This window comes from Carassius carassius, chromosome 9 (assembly GCF_963082965.1).
Source record: "Carassius carassius chromosome 9, fCarCar2.1, whole genome shotgun sequence".
NCBI classification, from domain to species: domain Eukaryota; kingdom Metazoa; phylum Chordata; class Actinopteri; order Cypriniformes; family Cyprinidae; genus Carassius; species Carassius carassius.
The window spans coordinates 22,857,050-22,877,195 of record NC_081763.1 but is presented as its reverse complement, the minus strand read 5'-3'; the positions used below and the strand labels follow the sequence as shown (position 1 = coordinate 22,877,195).

General features: G+C 37.2%; 1 protein-coding gene across 7 annotated transcripts in view; it reads left to right on the top strand.

Moving 5' to 3' along the window:
* Positions 1-20,146, top strand: part of LOC132149332 (rho GTPase-activating protein 23-like) — a 64,167-nt gene that overhangs the window by 26,956 nt on the left and 17,065 nt on the right. For 4 of the 7 annotated variants that reach the window (XM_059558485.1, XM_059558486.1, XM_059558482.1 and 1 more), the window contains exons 2-7: positions 6,706-6,897; positions 8,708-8,732; positions 10,303-10,395; positions 13,188-13,266; positions 13,715-13,775; positions 18,375-20,106. In XM_059558485.1, the coding sequence (XP_059414468.1) occupies positions 6,706-6,897; positions 8,708-8,732; positions 10,303-10,395; positions 13,188-13,266; positions 13,715-13,775; positions 18,375-20,106 (2,182 nt within the window). Of the gene's footprint in view, positions 1-6,676; positions 6,898-8,707; positions 8,733-10,302; positions 10,396-13,187; positions 13,267-13,714; positions 13,776-15,714; positions 15,849-18,374; positions 20,107-20,146 lie in introns of those variants that run through there. The other 3 variants (XM_059558487.1, XM_059558483.1, XM_059558488.1) reach the window with 3 other exon arrangements.

The following is a 20,146-nucleotide window of genomic DNA, read 5'->3' as shown; positions in this document are numbered from 1 at the left end:
AAATATAAAAAAATATATAAAAGCCCAAAATGGACAAAAATGAATTATAATTACATGATACTGTTAAGGTTTATATACATATTTACATTTGATATTTCATTATACAACCCGAATTCCGGAAAAGTTGGGACGTTTTTAAATTTTAATAAAATGTAAACTAAAGGAATTTCAAATCACATGAGCCAATTTTTTATTCACAATAGAACATAGATAATGTAGCAAATGTTTAAACTGAGAAATTTTACACTTTTATCCACTTAATTAGCTCATTTAAAATTTAATGCCTGCTACAGGTCTCAAAAAAGTTGGCACGGGGCAACAAATGGCTAAAAAAGCAAGCTGTTTTGAAAAGATTCAGCTGGGAGAACATCTGATTAATTAAGTTAATTGATATCAGGTCTGTAACATGATTAGCTATAAAAGCTTTGTCTTAGAGAAGCAGAGTCTCTCAGAAGTAAAGATGAGCAGAGGCTCTCCAATCTGTGAAAGACTGCGTAAAAAAATTGTGGAAAGCTTTAAAAACAATGTTCCTCAACGTCAAATTGCAAAGGCTTTGCAAATCTCATCATCTACAGTGCATAACATCATCAAAAGATTCAGAGAAACTGGAGAAATCTCTGTGCGTAAGGGACAAGGCCGGAGACCTTTATTGGATTCCCGTGGTCTTCGGGCTCTCAGACGACACTGCATCACTCATCGGCATGATTGTGTCAATGACATTACTAAATGGGCCCAGGAATACTTTCAGAAACCACTGTCGGTAAACACAATCCGCCGTGCCATCAGCAGATGCCAACTAAAGCTCTATTATGCAAAAAGGAAGCCATATGTGAACATGGTCCAGAAGCGCCGTCGTGTCCTGTGGGCCAAGGCTCATTTAAAATGGACTATTTCAAAGTGGAATAGTGTTTTATGGTCAGACGAGTCCAAATTTGACGTTCTTGTTGGAAATCACGGACGCCGTGTCCTCCGGGCTAAAGAGGAGGGACACCTTCCAGCATGTTATCAGCGTTCAGTTCAAAAGCCAGCATCTCTGATGGTATGGGGGTGCATAAGTGCATACGGTATGGGCAGCTTGCATGTTTTGGAAGGCTCTGTGAATGCTGAAAGGTATATAAAGGTTTTAGAGCAACATATGCTTCCCTCCAAACAACATCTATTTCAGGGAAGGCCTTGTTTATTTCAGCAGGACAATGCAAAACCACATACTGCAGCTATAACAACAGCATGGCTTCGTCGTAGAAGAGTCCGGGTGCTAACCTGGCCTGCCTGCAGTCCAGATCTTTCACCTATAGAGAACATTTGGCGCATCATTAAACGAAAAATACGTCAAAGACGACCACAAACTCTTCAGCAGCTGGAAATCTATATAAGGCAAGAATGGGACCAAATTCCAACAGCAAAACTCCAGCAACTCATAGCCTCAATGCCCAGACGTCTTCAAACTGTTTTGAAAAGAAAAGGAGATGCTACACCATGGTAAACATGCCCCGTCCCAACTATTTTGAGACCTGTAGCAGAAATCAAAATTGAAATGAGCTCATTTTGTGCATAAAATTGTAAACTTTCTAAGTTTAAACATTTGCTATGTTATCTATGTTCTATTGTGAATAAAATATTGGCTCATGTGATTTGAAAGTCTTTTAGTTTTCATTTTATTAAAATTTAAAAAACGTCCCAACTTTTCCGGAATTCGGGTTGTATTAAGGTCCTTTCTTAGCAAATTTAGTATGGTTATTAAAGTGTTCATATTAAATTAATTGTATATATTATAATATTTTATGTTATGTTAAGTGTTTCATAAATATTAAGTATTTGTATTATGTTTGTCTTTAAAGGTTTTGGGGAAAACGGCCTCATAAAGGTAAAAGGTCAATTTGTGGAACAAAAATTTAATACCAGCGACTGTGCCTTTCATGCATTTACATCTTATGTGAGACTTTTCTGAGAGATAGTTGCGGGAGGTCAGATACACTAATTAGAAAGTAAAGGTACCAGATAAGGGGTTATAAAAGCCCTGTGCTTTACTGTGTATGTTTGTGTGTTAGTTAAACTGATTGGTCAGTGTGGTTTTGCTTTAAGAACCTAGATTATAGGATATAGTTAGGGAATGTCTAGGTCTGTTGTGTATATAAGAGTCTGTTTGTGTCTGTCATTGTGCTGTCATGTGATCACACACTTTAAGATATGCGTAAGACCTATTCCCATGTCAGGATGGAATAGTGTGGAATGGGATGGCATATTCTTCAGAATTTTACATGCAGACAGCTGTCGGCCAGACACATGCTCATATCAGACTCTAACCCAAACCAAACCCAACCACTTTCAACTATGACTACTCCTTCAGTTGGGTTAACTGCTCCATGCTCTCCAAAAAAAGCAAACTGTGCACCACACCATGTTTGAACAACCATCATAATCCATTTAGAAGTGAACCCTTCCATTTTTTTCCCTCATCACAGAAAAGGAAAATGTCGAATGACAGACTCCGATCGGCCAATGAAGGCAAGAAGCCATGTTGTTTCAGTGATGTTGTTGGGTTATTAGGCTGACAGAAGGTTTCCAGGTGGTGTCCTTTAGCAAGGCTGTGTTAAAATACACAAGTGCTGGAGGTGCACTGTATGGTTACAGAACATTTTGTCAGGATGGACTCTACACACCATATTATATGTGAATCAAACCAACGACTGGGAACATGGCAAGCAGGAATTTTAATTATATCTTTGTTATAATTTGTGTAAACTTACCAATTATAGTGCCAACTTGTGGCTAGTAGTCATACAATTTGGTACATAGTCTTGTTAAGGCTCTCTGCACACGTGTACCAAATTTCATAATGATTAACCATTTGCAATTGAAATAATTTAATTCTGGATTTTGATTGGCAGTTGGCTGCCATTTTTGTTGTTCCATTCAGAAAATTTTGATATTTTAGTTCGAATATGTTAGAATTTGTAGAAAAGGAACACCAAACTAAATTTTAAATCCTCGAACGAACAGTCGCAGAGCTATGAGCATTTTTCTGTTATAGAGCCCGCTATTGGTAGAATTTGGCTACATTGAACTAAATAGACTGAATAATGAGAATGTCAGTTCAAATAGATTTGCTGCTTGGACCCTTAATAGGTAAGCAGTCAATCAGCAGACATGACCCAAAGTGACTTATACTCTTAGTGACAATGTGCCAGATCAGCCTGGGTTTAGATGACTTGCTTTGAGGGCACAATAGTGAAAGCTCATGTTCACGTTTGAAACTACAACCTTTCAGTCACCAATTCATATCTTTAACCTCTATGCCATACCACTCCAATAATGTAAAATTAGCTTATTTTAAGCAGTAACATCAATAACTACAGTAAAGCTGTTATTTTCTGAAACTATTCATTGCCTTGGCAACTAATGGAAATAGATTGAAGTTGAAGTAAGTTTAAGCTAAAATGCTAAAACTGATCCCCACCCCCCCAAATCATAAAAACTGTAAGGCTATAAAACTATAAATATTTCTAAAATAACTGAAGGTTAATGCTCATGGTAAATGACACAGTGGTCCAAGACATTCATTTAGTGCATTAGGCTGTATGGTCATGCTTACAATTATGTAGAGTGAAAGCAATGTCTATTTGATATTAAAATTATGTTGGTATTGAAGTCAATCTTACTTGATACAAGTATATTCATTTATGTTCCCAACAGTTCTGTTTTTTTTTTTTTTACTTCTTAATTCAAACAATGCTATAAAGGTGGAAAACCCTGTTTAACAGAGCTCCAGCGGAACTGAAAGAGCTGACAGACAGGTTTATACACACACATACACACACCTCTTCCCAGTTATGTGTGTGTTGCAGTCATAGTGAAGGGTGTCAGGGATTAAACACTCAACATTAATTACGCTCAACTTTTCAGCAGGATCACACACTCTGTTTGGACTGCATTGTTTCTGGCAACTGTTTGTGAGCATGTGTGCATAAACATAGCCTGCCAGCTTAATAAAACACTCATCAAATGAGGTATTTTGAGGGCATTAAGCTATATACAGTACATTCATAAGTCAATGTCCATGTTTAGTTTCCAATTCTTTCCCTGATTTATGACCAAATTACTCTGGATCAACACTAGAAACACGTCAACCCCAAAGAAAAATGTGTCCGGTGTGTGTTAACCCATCATCAGCTGGTCATAAACTATGACCTCAACCCAACTGTTGGGCTGAATTAATTTTGGATGTTGAGCAGAAATTATCAGGCTGTATTTCTAGTGTTTGCCAGACAAATGCATATATGAAAAAAAAAAATAATTAAAAATATTTTTGTTGTTTTTCAGAAAGAAAAAAAAATTACTTGAAGAAATTTTATTTTGATTTTACTTTTATTTTTTTAAATGGGAGAAACATTTTTGCATACTGTGTTTCAGCATAAATCTATGAAATAATTTTTGATTTTTTTAAGCATAATGAAAGAAAACAAATCACTGTAGTGCATGAAAATAAATTATTCAAGATGCATTCTCGGAAAATAAATTTCAATAATTTCTACAATAATTTTGCTTCTCATGTCCATTTGTTCACCCTTTTTTTTTTGCTGGAAATTGAGACTTTCTCTCTATATACTGCATATATATATATAAGATGTGATATTGTTGTGTACCATTGGTTCTTTGGACATCTTCTGGCTTGCAACATTTCAGTAAATTTCTCCAAAGCTTGGTGACCTAATGGGAATGTAAGAGTTCTTGGAGAACATTGGAGGAGGTCTCTCTGATGTCAAACAGATGACTTGTTTGAGCTTAGTGCTTGGTTTCCTTGGAGAGTCACGTTTACAATTCATTCAAAAAGTAGTGATGAAGAAAACATAGATGAACAGAACGGAAGGAAAAGTTTAATGCTTTAAATGGATGGACATTGCTGGACCATAAGGAGACTAACATGTGTTTTTGGTGGGTAATGACAGGGTTTGGTATTCTCAGTGCCACGAGGAGCCTTGTGGTGAAAACCTGCATGTTGGAGCCTGTTGACTGAGCTCTCCCTCTCTATCTCTTTCTAAAGCTAGCCTGTCCGTCTCTGCCTGAACATGTCCTGGCTTAACGGTAAATATTATGGAATTCAACCATGGCCCGTGCATTTGTCCTGTCACTTACACAGTCTTATGCGTTTTACTTTTATTTGTCTGTGTAATCCATTGAGCAGGCCCACGCGTGCATGAACTCTGTAGAAAGCTCTACAGAGAAAGAACTTAAGTGGAGAAAGACAAGAGTGTCAATTCAAATACATTCTCTGAAAACGAGCCCTAATATCTTTGCAATATCTATGCAAATTAGCTTCTCAGGAAGTATCTTATTTTAAGAAACCCATAAAACCTTTTGTGTTTCTTAAATATTTTAGCTTTTTTTTTTGCCTCCGATAAGACATCTCAGCTCTGTTTAATGTGGTGTGTTCAGATCCATTCCACAGATTTTTAGAAAAATATCTTTAATCTGTTTTCTAATCCAAAATACTGGGATAATTCACCCAATAAAATGTTGTTCCAAAACCTGTATAACTTTCTTCCAGACATGAGTGGCAGAGTGACCATTTTTAGTTGAACTATCCCTTTAACAGAAGAATGGGAAATTAAATAAAACATATTACATCATTCCACACGACATGCAAGGCTGTTTAAAAAGAAGCATTTGTCTATATGTGTGTGATCATGCGTGCAAGTTGGTAAGACTGCAAGCGCAAGAAAGAAGGTTTAGACATAAGCACAGCCAAATGAAAACAACATGTGAGACAGAAATAGAGTGAGAAGCAGAGAGGGGGTGAGGCTGCGGTCAGAGTCAGGAGCGCTGGATTACAGAGTATGACTTCTGCTGAGTTCAGAGAGATGTGAGGAGTAACGGGGTGAAGAGGAGACATTTGAGAATTAAATGTTTGCTTTATATAAAATGAGTTGGCAAAAAAAAAAAATAGTTTATGTATATGGCGACTGGCACCATTCTTGGGGAACTTCTTGCCTTCACTAGATACTTCCTGTTATAGTGAAACCACAGGGCTGGTGAGGTTGTTGATTTTAGGTTGAAGAGAAAAGAGGTATTTTAATGCAAAATGAGGGGAATAATGATGTCACCTTTCAAATAAAACAGCACTATACGCCTGTGGCCTTTTTTGTCCCAATACTCTTGATGGGTTACATACTTATTTGGAGAACCAAAGCAAAGAAAATATAGATTAAAGATATATATATATATATATATATATATATATATATATAAATTCTTTTTTTTTTTTTTTTGAAGCAATCCCTGGTCTTTATTCCTACTAATCTAATAAGAAACATTTTTGAGAATTCCTCAGAGAATGTTGGCATCACAAAAATGACATCATGGTTCCCCAATGTGGAGAGATGTTTCCCGTTCCCTCCCCTTTCATTTACTTTTCCTCACATGTTCACGTCTTGTTTGCACAGGTGGCTTAAGTACACTGACAGATCCAAAACAGTTGGGATGGTCATTTAGAACAACAAGGTGTTATTTCTAGCAATTGTCTGGCAAGAACATTCTCCAATTATCACATTAAATGCGACGTGTTCGTCAACACAGATGCATTTCATTTGCATTAGATACAGTGTTCTCTGTGACATGTTTTCCCATTGGAATAATAGTTTTGGACGATATGACTGAATGAATGAATGTCTAATTACAGTTGTCTCTCTGTGTCTCCCCCGGGCAAAGGGGCAGAGAGATGGGATCTCTTCATCCAGTGAGAACCCTCGGCCGGTGGTCAGGAGTGGAGCAGATGGTTTTGGAGTGTCCTGGCAGGGTCCACGTACACTGGTGCTCTATAAGAACTCTCAGGGATTTGGCTTCACACTCCGTCACTTCATCGTTTACCCACCAGAGTCTGCCCTGCACACCAGTCTCAAGGTGAGGATGTCTGCCAGCTATTACAAAATCGAGCTACAAAATGTGAACAGCCCTGACTTACGGTCGGTTAACAGCTGAAAAAAATCTGATAGGATAAAAGCTCAACAAACTGTCCCTCTCTCTCTACTACAAAGAGTAGATCATTTGTGCTTATTAAGCCTACAAGGCCACTTTTTTATGAAGAGCCATTTTCATGATATTAGGGCTTTTGTTTTAAGGCCTTAGTCCATAGTAGCAATAGTTGGTCCACCAAGGACTCGACCTCACAGATCGGTTTTCCTTTAGCACCTTTTTCTAAAGAGAAAAAAGAGGAAGCACAAAGAAGCAGTTCAGGAGAGATTAAGTGTGTTCTGTGAATGCACATCATAATTAGAAAAATATATAAAAGATCAAGGGCTTATATAAAGAAAGCTGTGAGATATCTAATCATTTCTGGCATATGTTTGTTATTTTCATGTACAGTATGGATATAGGCAGTTATTAACCATTTTTTTGATCAAATAAATGCAGTTTCAGTTAGAATAAGAGATTTCCAAAAATTAAATAAATACTGCCAGTGTATTTTATTCCCATATTTTATTAAGAATGGGTTACAGATGTGTTTGCACATGATGTAAGAGAAACAAAGCCCCATTGTGATAAGGCATCTTTTCTCTGAGAAGCTGCTGTTTGCTTTCCTGCTCAAAGGGCTTATTATGTGTTTGACTGGTACCACACATGCTCTGGGCTGGTCAGGGCCGTACCAGGGCTGCTGGGACAGTATGTTCAGGTCCATTCACTGTTCCCAGTGCCCACGTGGTCACATGACTTGTGTGGCACTCTCCATCTGTCACCACATCAGTTCCATGTTAATGCACACGTGGACATTCATTTTGATCAGTGGGTTGGATGTTGAATACAAATCTTAAAGTTGTGGGTCACTGTCCGTCACTCTACCCATCTGTTTCCCCCTCTGTCTGTCTTTCTCTTGGGACGGCAAAGCCTCAGTATTGTGTGAGTCTGTTAGGAATGAGCTCAGTCAGCGCAGACTAAACACTGGGCTGCCCACATTAAACTGCCTGATCAGCGTTGCGTGTGTGTGATTTGAGCCTCTGGTTTGCAGTCTGGTTATTTTGTGAAAGCTGTGCATGTGTTATCAAAACTGTGTCTGTTGTAAATAAAGATGCAGAGTGAATATTATAAAGACTATGTCATTTCCTGCGGAGATGGAAAATTGAATGTTGGTCTTGCAGAGGTGTGTTTAGATGCGTCTGTGGCTAAAGTCACTGCTAAAGTGCTCCATTTTTCTCAGTGCTGACCTCTAGTGCTGGGACAGAGTCAGTGCTGATATCACTGCCATCATGGAGATCAAACCAATTTATTGAGACCTAAAATAATAATAATAATGAAAAGTTATTTCCTGTTTTTGTAACTATTGACTTCTGGTTCATGTTGTGCACCATAGACATAATAGTTATAATTTATCTATTATCATATTGTTCCAAACCTTTCTTCTCAAGCATCCCAAAAGGATCCTTAATTTCTTGGCCACTTTTTTCAATGTAATGAATAAAATGACACAAATATAATAAATTGTTCCATATGACATGTGCAGAATAATAATAAAATATAGTTTTTAAAAGTGAAATAAGGCCGAGTAAAAATGACATGATGTGGAAAAATCTGTTTAAAAATTTCTGTTGTACGATTAATAGAGTACGTATTATAGATGTTAATAACTCAAGTATTTAGTAAATTACTAAATCATTAAGTTTAAGACCATGTTGTAATTTTGCTAGGATCTAACTATCTTCTTCTTATTTGCTGTTAGGATGAAGAGAACGGGAATGGAAAGGGTGAGTCTATCTTTTATATTTCTTTTATCTTGACGTCATGTGAATTAGTGTCATTTAAAGCAAATTTTGAAATGTCTTATTTGAAAACGCCTCGTCACTCATCTGAGTTGACTGAAAATCTTATGACTTGATGAGCACTGTGTTTCTTCCTCTTACTTATATTATCATCCTCTGGACTTCATTTATTTCTCAGTGACTGATGATCCTAGATGAATTAGTAGCATAAGCAATGTCATTGATCAGGGAAGCTGATGTTTGTTGCATGGCGCCTCCTAGAGTAAGTTTCAATTCATCCACATTCAAGGTGCCCATCTGCATTCAAATCAATCCATTTTAAGCAGGATTACAGGAAGGCACATGATTGAAATGAGATATATGCCATATAATTTGCAAGTTCTGACATATGAAAATGTTTTTCCTTATTTGCATAAAAACAAAAAGAAAAAAGATATTGCCCCAGTGGAACAATGATTTTGGGGAAGTCGTGGCCTAATGAAAAGAGAGTCAGATTTGTAACCTGAAGGTTGTGGGTTCGATTCTCAGGTCTGGCAGGGATTGTTGGTAGGGGGAGTTAATGACCAGTGCTCTCCGGGTGTGTGTTCATGGTGTGTGTGTGTGTGTGTGTGTGTGTGTGTGTTCACTACTGTGTGTGTGTGTGTGCACTTGGATGGGTTAAATGCAGAGCACAAATTCTGAGAATGGGTCCCCATACTTGGCCATATGTAACTACACTTCTTCTTCTTCACTGTATATCAATGTACTTGTAAATGAAATAGATGTAAATCCAGATGTACAGATCTTATTTTCATAACTCCATACTACTAAATCCCAGGCAATTCAATCCAGTATGATACAGAGGTGCACTTGAACACACACACATCCACACATCTACACAAAGCTCCACAGTTCCCAGATCAGTTTGTGCATTACTACCTCAGCCTGTTTGTTGACTATTACAATCTGTCCTCATCTTATCATGCCATCATGAGACACTGGCATCAGTATGAGCAAAACACATTCCACAGTGCCAGCCCAAACAACTGTGAATGTGTGTGTCCCTGTACAGTGAGGTCCAAAAGTCCACTAGTGAAACAATTTAATTCAGAATTTTTCTAATTTAATACAGATTATTTTTTTTCCGTTGCAAATTATATAAGCAGCATGTTGAAATATTAACATGAATGTCAAGACTTTCTTATTATACAATATTCCATGTATGCTTTAATGACAGCTGCACAAGTTTGCTGAACCTGATGATCTTTTTTTTATGTGTTTGTCTGATGAATAAAATCATATGTATATATATATATATATATATATATATATATATATATATATATATATATATATAGATCTACAGCATGACCTGAGATTATCAAAAGAGCATATTGAGCTTCAGTGGAAGAGGAACATAAAATATTTCATATATCATTTAAAAAAATCTACAAAACTTTATTATATGCAAGGTTAAATTGGATTTTGAATCCCAGATTTTCCCCACTGTATTTGCATTCTGTACTAACTATGAAGTATATTGTTTTGTGTGTGTGTGTGTGTGTGTTTCATGCAGGGCTCCATGGGAGTTGTCTGGAGCCCATGGACACCATCTTCGTTAAGAATGTGAGGGACAAAGGCCCCGCCCACCAGGCCGGCTTGTGTACAGGTAAAATAGTTTTTCTGTTCAGACCAATACAAACATTAGTGTGAGGGAAGGATTTCCATCACACTTCAAAGAAAACTGGCCATCTAATAGGTTTAGCCGCTGCTGTTATATAAATCTACGGCTTGGTGGTGTTCACAGATGGACTAACTGGAATGATAAATAATTGTAATGCAGTAAATATCCATCTCTGTATTCTTGTATTTACTGTTGTTTGATAAACGTCATGCAAATCCAAAAATCTGAAGAAAATGTGTGTGTGTGTTCATGCTAAACAATATTATACCCACACCAGTGCACTCATGTGAATACATATGTGATCTCTTGTTATGACTTGCTTACTCAGAGACAGATTTGCAGAAAATGTGTTTCTGTACTAAGACATATTTAAAGTGCAGGTAATGTCCTGCTTCCTGTGACTAGTCATGTCACCTGACTGCCACGGATGGTCCACTGTGCTCTCACTGCATAAAGAGTCTTATTCCTGATGATATCTATGAACAGAATAAACTTGAACCAGGGAGAGAAACTGATACAGACCAGGATCTATTATGGAATATTTTGCTCGTGAATTGTGGTTTGTTATTTACACACTACACTTTCAGCTTGATAGAAGGTGACTCATTATCTCTCACTATACACAAGGCTGCTTCCTGGTCAGGAAAAGGTGGTTGAATTCAATGAGTGCATGTTATTCTTACTTTCTTTTCTTAAACCGTACAAAACCATATAGGATTACAGGATGTTTACCATATTTTTGTTGCTAGTAACTATGCTACCATACACACATGATCTCTCGCTGACAGATTAAAATAATCTTTTTAATTTTAGCAACATTGACTAGGAATATGACAGACTTTTTTATATTTTATGCGAACATCTTGATGCAAAGTCAATGGAATGTATACAATTTGTTACGAGCTGAGAGCCAAAATATTTCATAAACAAATATGCAAGGTGACGTGTTGAACTATGATGAGTGATCCAGTTCTGCGGAAATAGTCTTGAGTTGTCTTAGGAACGTGGTGCAACAGATCATGCAATACCTCTGATGAATGTATTTTAATATGATTGGTTATGACTGCATAGGAGTCACAGCCTTCACTGACTCCTCTGACAAACTGCCGCTGGCTGAGATGATCTGATAATGTAACCCTGAAATGAACCAAAACACAGCAGAGATCTAAGGAAAACAGAGTGAACACATGGAATGAGTCTATTTAATCTTTATTATTTGAACAGAATGCACATGCTCGCTCTCTCCCACTATGTAAAGAATGTTAATTGTGAAGACTTCTAATAAATGAACAAATACATGTAATTGTGTTATATTATGTAATATATAGGGCCCTATAAAACACCCGGTGCAATGCGATGCAGGGCGCAGCGCAAATTTGCTAGTTTCAGTCTGGCACGTTCACATTTTCCCGTCCAGTGCCACGTCGTTTAATTAGCAAATGCACACCCATTAGTCATTAAGAGAATAGGAACAACCCGTTTAGACCTTGCACCCGGCGTGCCAATCGTTTTTCCGTCGTTAAAATAGTAAAAGTGGATTTGGACACGCCCTGAGTGCACCTGCGCCGTGCGCTTTACACTTTGCGTTTAGATCATTAAAATAGGGTCCACAGAGTTTTAATAAACGTTTTGTACATTTGTGTAAATGATATTAATAGCAAAAATAATAATAGCAAAAAAAAGTTTAGGGTTGGTAAGATTTTTTTTCATGCTTTCGAAACAAGTGTCATATGCTCACTATAATGCTGCATTTATTTGATCAGAAATACAGTAAAAACAGTAAGATTTTGACATTCTTACAATTTAAACTAATTATTTTGAAATGTAATTTATTCCTGTGGTGCAAAGCTGAATTTTCAGGATCATTACTCCAGTCTTCAGTGTCACATGATCCTTCTGAAATCATTCTTAATATTCTGATTTATTATCAATGTTGGAAACAGTTGTGCTGCTTAATAATATATATATTTTTTGGAACCTGTGATACTTTTTTCAGGATTATTTGATTAATTCATTTAAAAAGAGCAGCATATATAATTTATTTCTAACAATATAAGTCTTTATTATCACAGAAAAAAAATACTGACCCCAAAGTTTTGAACAGCAGTGTATATTGTTACAAATGATTTCTGTTTTGAATAAATGCTGTTTTTTTACGTTTTATTCATCAAATAATCCTGAAAAAGTATCAGATATTCTAAAAAAATATGAAGCAGAAAAACTGTTTCCAATATTGATATTAAATCAGCATATTAAAATGATTTCTAAAGTGACACTTAAGCATGGAGTAAAGATGCTGAAAATTCAGCTTTGCCATCACAGCGATATTATATTTTAAAGTATATTACAAACCATTATTATATATATATATATAATAATAAAAATAATAATAGTATATATAAAACCATTATTTTAAATTGCAATTTCACATTTTTTTCTGTATTTCTGATCATGCATCCTTGATAAGCAGGAGAATCATCTTTAAAAAACATTAAAAATCGTACTGATCCAAAACTATTGAATGGCAATTTATGATTTTTTTTTTTTTGTATTAATAATTTCAATGATATTCCATTATAATTAGAGACTTATAATAATATTAATGTTTCTGCAAAATGACTTCCATTATTATATCAGTTATAGGAACACATTTCTGGTTAATAAGTGTAACTTGAGTTTTATTGATGGTGTTGTGTACATTAGACAAAAAAGCTTGGGAAACCCGGTTCTAAATGTTTGTCAAGTAAGTGTGTTATTTTGTGTGTGTGTGTCTGCAGGAGACAGACTGGTTAAGGTGAATGGAGAGAGTGTGCTGGGGAAGACATACTCACAGGTCATTGCACTGATTCAGCACAGGTGAGCTTCTGAAGTCAAAAAACTCTTATTCAAAAGATTTTTGATTGCCACTTTGTTGCATGAGCTGATTCAGACGAGGTCTTCTACAGCCATCCAGACTAACCTTGGAATCAAGATCTTGATCTATAACATTGTTTGGGTTCAAATTTAAAGGAGCAGAACGCAACTAAACGTTTTCACATGAGTGTTGTTCGTGTGGAATTTGTGACATATGTTTTACGTAACAGAATGACCTCAGGCAGTGTGTGCTTGGGGAAGTTTGCTGGATGATTATTATGTGCATTACTTAAAAAGGTTACTACTGAACCCAGTGTAAAGGTTGTCTGTGTACTGAACCCAAATCACAACTTTTAATGGAGAATTTGTTCCATAATCACTACATCCTATAAACTGTAGATACTCCTGTTGTTTCTCATGCTGTCTGGGTCTCTTTGTCTTCTCCATGTAGTGAGAGTGTACTGGAGCTCTCCATCATGCCAAAGGACGAGGACGTGCTGCAGCTGGTAAGTGTACGTTTTAGCATTTTTGCCACACCTTTTCTGTCTTACACACCCACTCATACCTACACATTTACCTGCACAGAATAGCATACACATTTATTTTATCATATTTTTATTAAATTTGTTATTATTGTTATTTTATTTTATTTGATCATATCTCCAGACTAGTGTTAATAATGTCCGCTTTTTTTTTATTATTCTGTGTCTTAGTGCTGGGGCAAGTGTCCTTTTTCGGCTTTTATCATATTTATTCAACCGGCTTTTTTTTTTTTTTTTTTACATTTTAGTTGACTAAAAATCAAGTCATGCTGCATAATAAACTGATAATCGTAATTATTTTGCTTAAAGTTTTGTTACTGTTGCTGATCGTGATTGTAGTCATTTGAGATATTTCATCAGAATTCTTGCATTTATAACCTTAAAGCACAAATCAAGTGTCAACTTATGCACATGGTTTGATTTACCTCATCTGGTTTCCTGATTTTTTTTATTTATATGATCATAGATATAAACAGCGTGTATAAATGGTAACCAAGATCAAGTAAAACACGAGGCAGAAAATGTGTCCCTTTAAGAGAGAAGCTCTGATAGGGGATTTAAACTCTTGACATCTGGCAACCCCAAGCATGAAAACCAGTTAAGGTCTATGTTTTTTGTTTTTTTTTTTGCTGAAGAAAATTTTGGATATAGAGTTTTTTTTTTTTTTTACTACATTTTAGTCTCATCTTTTTTTTTTTTTTGTCAATTACTTAATCGTTTATACAGTTAGTTTTAAATGATTTCAATGTCATCTTGTCTTAACCATGTCTTACTCATGGAAAAAAGGTTGTCAACCAAATTTTTATTTATTATTTGTCATAGTTTTTGCTACCAAAATCAACACTACTCCAGACTAAACCAGGCTCTAAAGGAAAACAAAGCAATTAAATAACTTTCTTAATTTTTGTTCTTGTTTTCCAGTAAGCTTGTTTATGGTAAATACTTACAATAAGATAAGTTTGCTAAATTGTTTAAATTTAGAAAGATTCTTTAATTTAATTTAATTTAATTTAATTTAATTTAATTTAATTTAATTTAATTTAATTTAATTTAATTTAACTTTTATTTTAAATTATTCTTAAAATATTTGTCTAAATTTTTATTCCATGTTAGTTTTCAAGTAAAAATATGTTTAATTATATTTTTTACTGAAACAAGGCAAAAATACTGATTAATAGAATGTTTTGTAATGTGAGCACTTAGCATTTGTAGAGTATAGAGTTTAGGTAGCTTTGTGGTTTAGTTTTGTTTTCGAAGTACAGCTAGTAAACCCACACACACCCTCAAGAGGTGTGTACACTTTTCTCACACTTTTAAATAGACACAGACACTGAGGTTGGACAACTCTAGATATTTAGTAGTCATTACAAAGCAATGTGTGAGTCAGTAGGTTGCTTCAGCAATATCTTTGAAGCATTTCAAAGCAAGAAATCAAGATTCATTCTTGTAGTAAGCATGCAGATGGTCATATGGTTAACACACAAATACACACAAACACATATGCATTCTTTCACACAGTGCACAGACATTCCCACTCGCATATTTTCCTCAGTGCACAAATTACCAAGTTGCCCACATGATCGGACATGCAACTCACTAAAGGCGAAGGAAACCCTTTATGCACTTGTGGGGAACATAAAGACACATGCTTTATACACACTTTAATAAATCTTTGTACAAACACTCATTCTAAGCGAATTATCCTTATAGCCTCCCAAGAGACCCCACTCCTCTATTCTTACCCCATGTCTATCTCTCCTTCTCTCTGTCTCTCTACATACCCCTCCTTACACCCGCATAAGCTACATTCCAGAGATGACATCATCAGTTATGTGGCCCCTCCCACACTCCCACAGGGTGGAGAGAAAACGAGAGAGAGAGAGAGAGCGCAAGAGAGGGAGGGAGAAAGAAAGGAGGGAGCTCAAGAGCATTGGGTTGGGTAGGGCTCAACATGGACAGAAAGAGAAAAAGAGATAAAGAGAATAACAGAGGGACGTGACAACGAGACATGAACTCAAAAAAATACGAATCAGGACATAAGAGGTAAATATAAGCTGTTAAAGAGGACACTAAATAGAAAACGAGAGACGTTCAACACTTTAGGGAATGTTTCTCTTGATTAGTGAGTTTCAGTTCTCTGTGTTTGGTTGTATTTGCATGTATTAGCAGACTGCATGTACTATGCTATGTTATTCGATTTGGTTGTCTGGAGCTGGACAGTGTTTTGTCAGCCAACCATGTCTCTGTTTTGTTAATAAATTCTTAATTGAGCTCATGTCAAGTTTATGTCCGTGTGTTTTGAGGGTAGTGTTGATGCATCTGGTCAGCTTGACATCCTCTGTACAGTCACACAGTAATCATTGCATGGGTCAGACAAGTTGTTGAGGTATTGGAGTCCATGTCTTCTGGTTTGTAACATTATACTGCAAAAATTATTTTCTTAGTACATAATTAAGTCATATTTTCTATTTAAACATCCTTAAAACAAGATGCATTTAATTTAGAAGGTGATTTTTACCTTTCTTATGATATGACATGAATTAAGTTTTAATTTTTTCTTATCCTTATGCTTTTCTTATTTATATATATATATATATATATATATATATATATATATATATATATATTTATTATCTTTTTATTTTTTGCTTAAACCATAAATCTACATATTATATATATATTAATAATATATTTAGAGAGAGCTAATGTTAAACTAAATCAACCTGTAAAAATAATTTAATCCCTTATAAACATAATTTTCATAAATTAAATTTGACAATTTTGTGTCTCAAGAATTATTATTATTATTATTTTTTTTTTTTTGAAAAATGTTTTACATCTTGGTGTTGTGGTGAATCTCTCAAAGAGTTTTTTTTTCTCAGTTTTGTTTTCCCCTGATGATTTTTACTTAATTTTAGAATATTATTAGAAATCATTAGCATTTGTCTTATAGCGAGACATCTTTAGATCAGCCAGTTTTGTTTTTTAAGTTATATTTGTTTTGGTGTTTGAAAAATTGAATATGCTAGTACTACACTGAAACTCAGTATTATGACACAATCACATGATCAGTATATAGTGATAGTGTCTCATGGTCAGAATGTAATCGTAATGTCATCCCTCTTACCCCTTTTTTTCTATGAACTTTTCACCTCCACTCCTTGACGCCTTTCTTACTCTGCTGAAATTAAGTCACCCTACATATACATATACATATACATATATACAGGGTGCGATTTGTGAAAAAAACGGAGGGGGGGGGGGGGGTGTTTTGAAACATTTTAATTCATAAAAATGAATAATGAGAACATGAACTAGTTGACGTCATGTGCTGATTAGCATTTTTATGACGTAAGTGCGTCGTATTGTATTGCCTCCCTATGCTCACATACTGCAATTTAATTTAGCCATTTAATTTAATTCTCAATAAAAATGTTTTTATTACTATATTTTAATGTTTCTGTTGTCAGACAACGGAATTAATATTATAATGACTGAAACGCGGTCCATTAAGACTACACCAGCTCTCAAACATTAATCTGCACTAATGAAATCAAATACACATACGATAAAGTCAGTGGTTGTGATGTGACTGACGTCGGCTATACTTGCTTGTAAAATAGAGTTAGAAGCAACAGAATATATATATATATATATATTTTTTTACCTGAAAGTGGTTCTCCTCTCTGCGCTCGCTGAACACAGCAGATGCAGAGAGAGGCTTGTGCTGGGAAAGAGAGACCTTGCACTAGTGCGGCAGCACCAGAGAGTCTCAGACACTAAAAAATGATTGTCCAAAGAGTCGCTAGATTTGTCGCTAGTCGCTTTTTTGAAAAAAAAAAAAAGTCGCTAAATCTAGCGACAAAGTGGCCAAGTTCAAGTTAGCAACTCCACTGCCGAGCGGACCCGGCTTCAACCGTCTCGCAAGTGTTGATAGGCTATTACTCGTGAGGTGTAACCAATCAGATAGCGCCGTGGGCGGGACATTGAGCAAGTCTGCAGAGTGGTGAATACAGAGAGGCTACGGGCAGAGCCAGTTAAAGTAGCGCGTTTTAAAATAAAACTGACTTTAATCAAACCACGGATCCGTGATATGTTTTGTGATCCGTCTCGCCACTAGTGTAGTATCACTGATCACTTTGGGGGGGGGGATAAATTTATCCCCACCGGGGATAAAAATAATTAAGCAGAGGCAGGGATACATTGACCAGAAAGGGGGAAATCCCACCCTACATATATATATATATATATATATATATATATATATGTATGTATGTATGTATGTATGTATATATATATATATACATAATAATCTTACACTAACACTTTACATAATTACATGGAAATTTGGTTTCATTGTTTGTGCTTTTGTTTGGCTTTTTAAAAAAAAAAATATTTGTTTGTTGTCAGACTTGCTTTACATTTACAGCTATATTTTCTTCTATTTTGTACTGTTTTTCTGTATGTCCTATTTTGTCTTGTTAAAAAAAGAGAAAAAAAGGAAATTTAGTCACGCGAAACATTTAGTTTATTTTCCTTTAGAATGAAAGTTGTATTTCTCTCTTTCAGGCATATTCCCATGATGCCTACCTAAGAGGGAACAATCCATATACAGGAAAGGCCCAAAATCTTCCTCCACCACCCCCTGTCCTCTACCCTCCACATACAAAATCACAGCCTCCAGCCCTGGCAAGCCCTGCCCCAGCTTCTTTACACATGGGGCAAAACCAGCTGGACAACTGGAGCCACTGGCCCAGCTCCTCCTCTGGTCCCTCTCCACCCCTTGACAACCGGACAGTAGCTTCCAATGCTGTCTGGGCAGCCGAGGGCAGGAGCTGTGAGTCAAGAGGTGTTGGTCACAGTAGCCCTGCACACCGAACTGAGGAGATCCAGTATGGAATGACTGACAGGGGACCGCAGGTAACTGGGCAAATGAGAGGGCGCTCATATTCATCGTCTTCCTCCTCAGGAGGGATGATGAGCCCATTGCATCATGCTCATCTTGCCAACCACAACATGGGTACTGCAGTGGGGCACATTGGAGGCCGCAAGGAAAGCCCACCTTGGGCCAGCCCTTCTCAATCAATATCAACACCCCCATCCAGCCGCAGTGAATGCACCCAACAAGCTCTTTCGAACTGGTACTATAGCCAAGTACCAGGTCGGGAACGGGAACGAGAGCGGGAGCGATCTGTTTCTCGCTCCATAAACCCACGCCACAGGAGTTTCTCACAGGACCGTCTAGGTGATATCGGGAGGGCCAGGCATTCGCAGCAAACAGGTTTTCCCCACAGTGCATCGCAAGACACATTGCTGTTGCTTCAGCAGAGCTCAGCAGCATACACTGATCCCTACTGGAACCATGGAGACTGGCGGGGTGAGCATGTGTATGGACAACACCCGTCTGCAGTGGCCTATGGGCGCAAGTCCTCTGAAAACCTTCAAGCAAGCCGGTACGGACATTCAGCACGTTCACTGGAAACTCTCGACAGAGCTGTGGGGATACTTTCACCACAACTCGAAAGATCTACTTGGGTCCACCAGCAACCAAATAGGACTGAAAGCTATCTGAGACAAGCCAGACATTGTGGCCAACACGCAGAGTCACACCACCAAATCCAGCAACACCAAGTGCAACACCACACACCACAACACCATCAACACACAGCTCAGCATCAAAACCTCACACATGCAGTACACCAACACTCATCTCAGGCTCCGCAACCACAGCAGAAAGCTCCACAGGCAAGACATTTGCCTTCTTGCCAGAGTCTAGACGAGGAGCCAATTGGCTATCGTAGCTACAGCCCCTCTTTCAACCGGAAGACTGGCCGTATCTTGCAGCAAGCCCAGTCATTCAGAGACCCCTCTTACACAGGTCCACATCTCTGGACCCCTACACCCAAGACCAGTCCCCCAGAGGGGCTTCCACACTCAGCCACTCCTTCCCCAGCTCCGCCAACCACCTCTTCTACAACTGCTATTCCCACAGCTCCTGAAGGACAAGACAGAACTTACCGACCCACTAATCATGACAGAGGGGCAGGGGAAACAACAGGTGAAGCCCAGACACAGGAAGTGATTCTGAGGCAAAAACCACCCACTGGCCGCAGGGGTGTGAACGCCCTACGACATCCATATTATGGCGTAGCACTTGACTCCAGTGACCCTCTACTCTTTACCTCTGATCCTACGGAGCCCCCTGCCCAAGCGGAAAATGCTATTTCTCATCGCCGTACAAACGGTAACCTACCACCACTATCCATAGAGGATGATTCCCTCGCGTCAATTCCCTTCATAGGTGAGTCGCTACTTTTCAATGACTCCTTTGCTCTCATGTT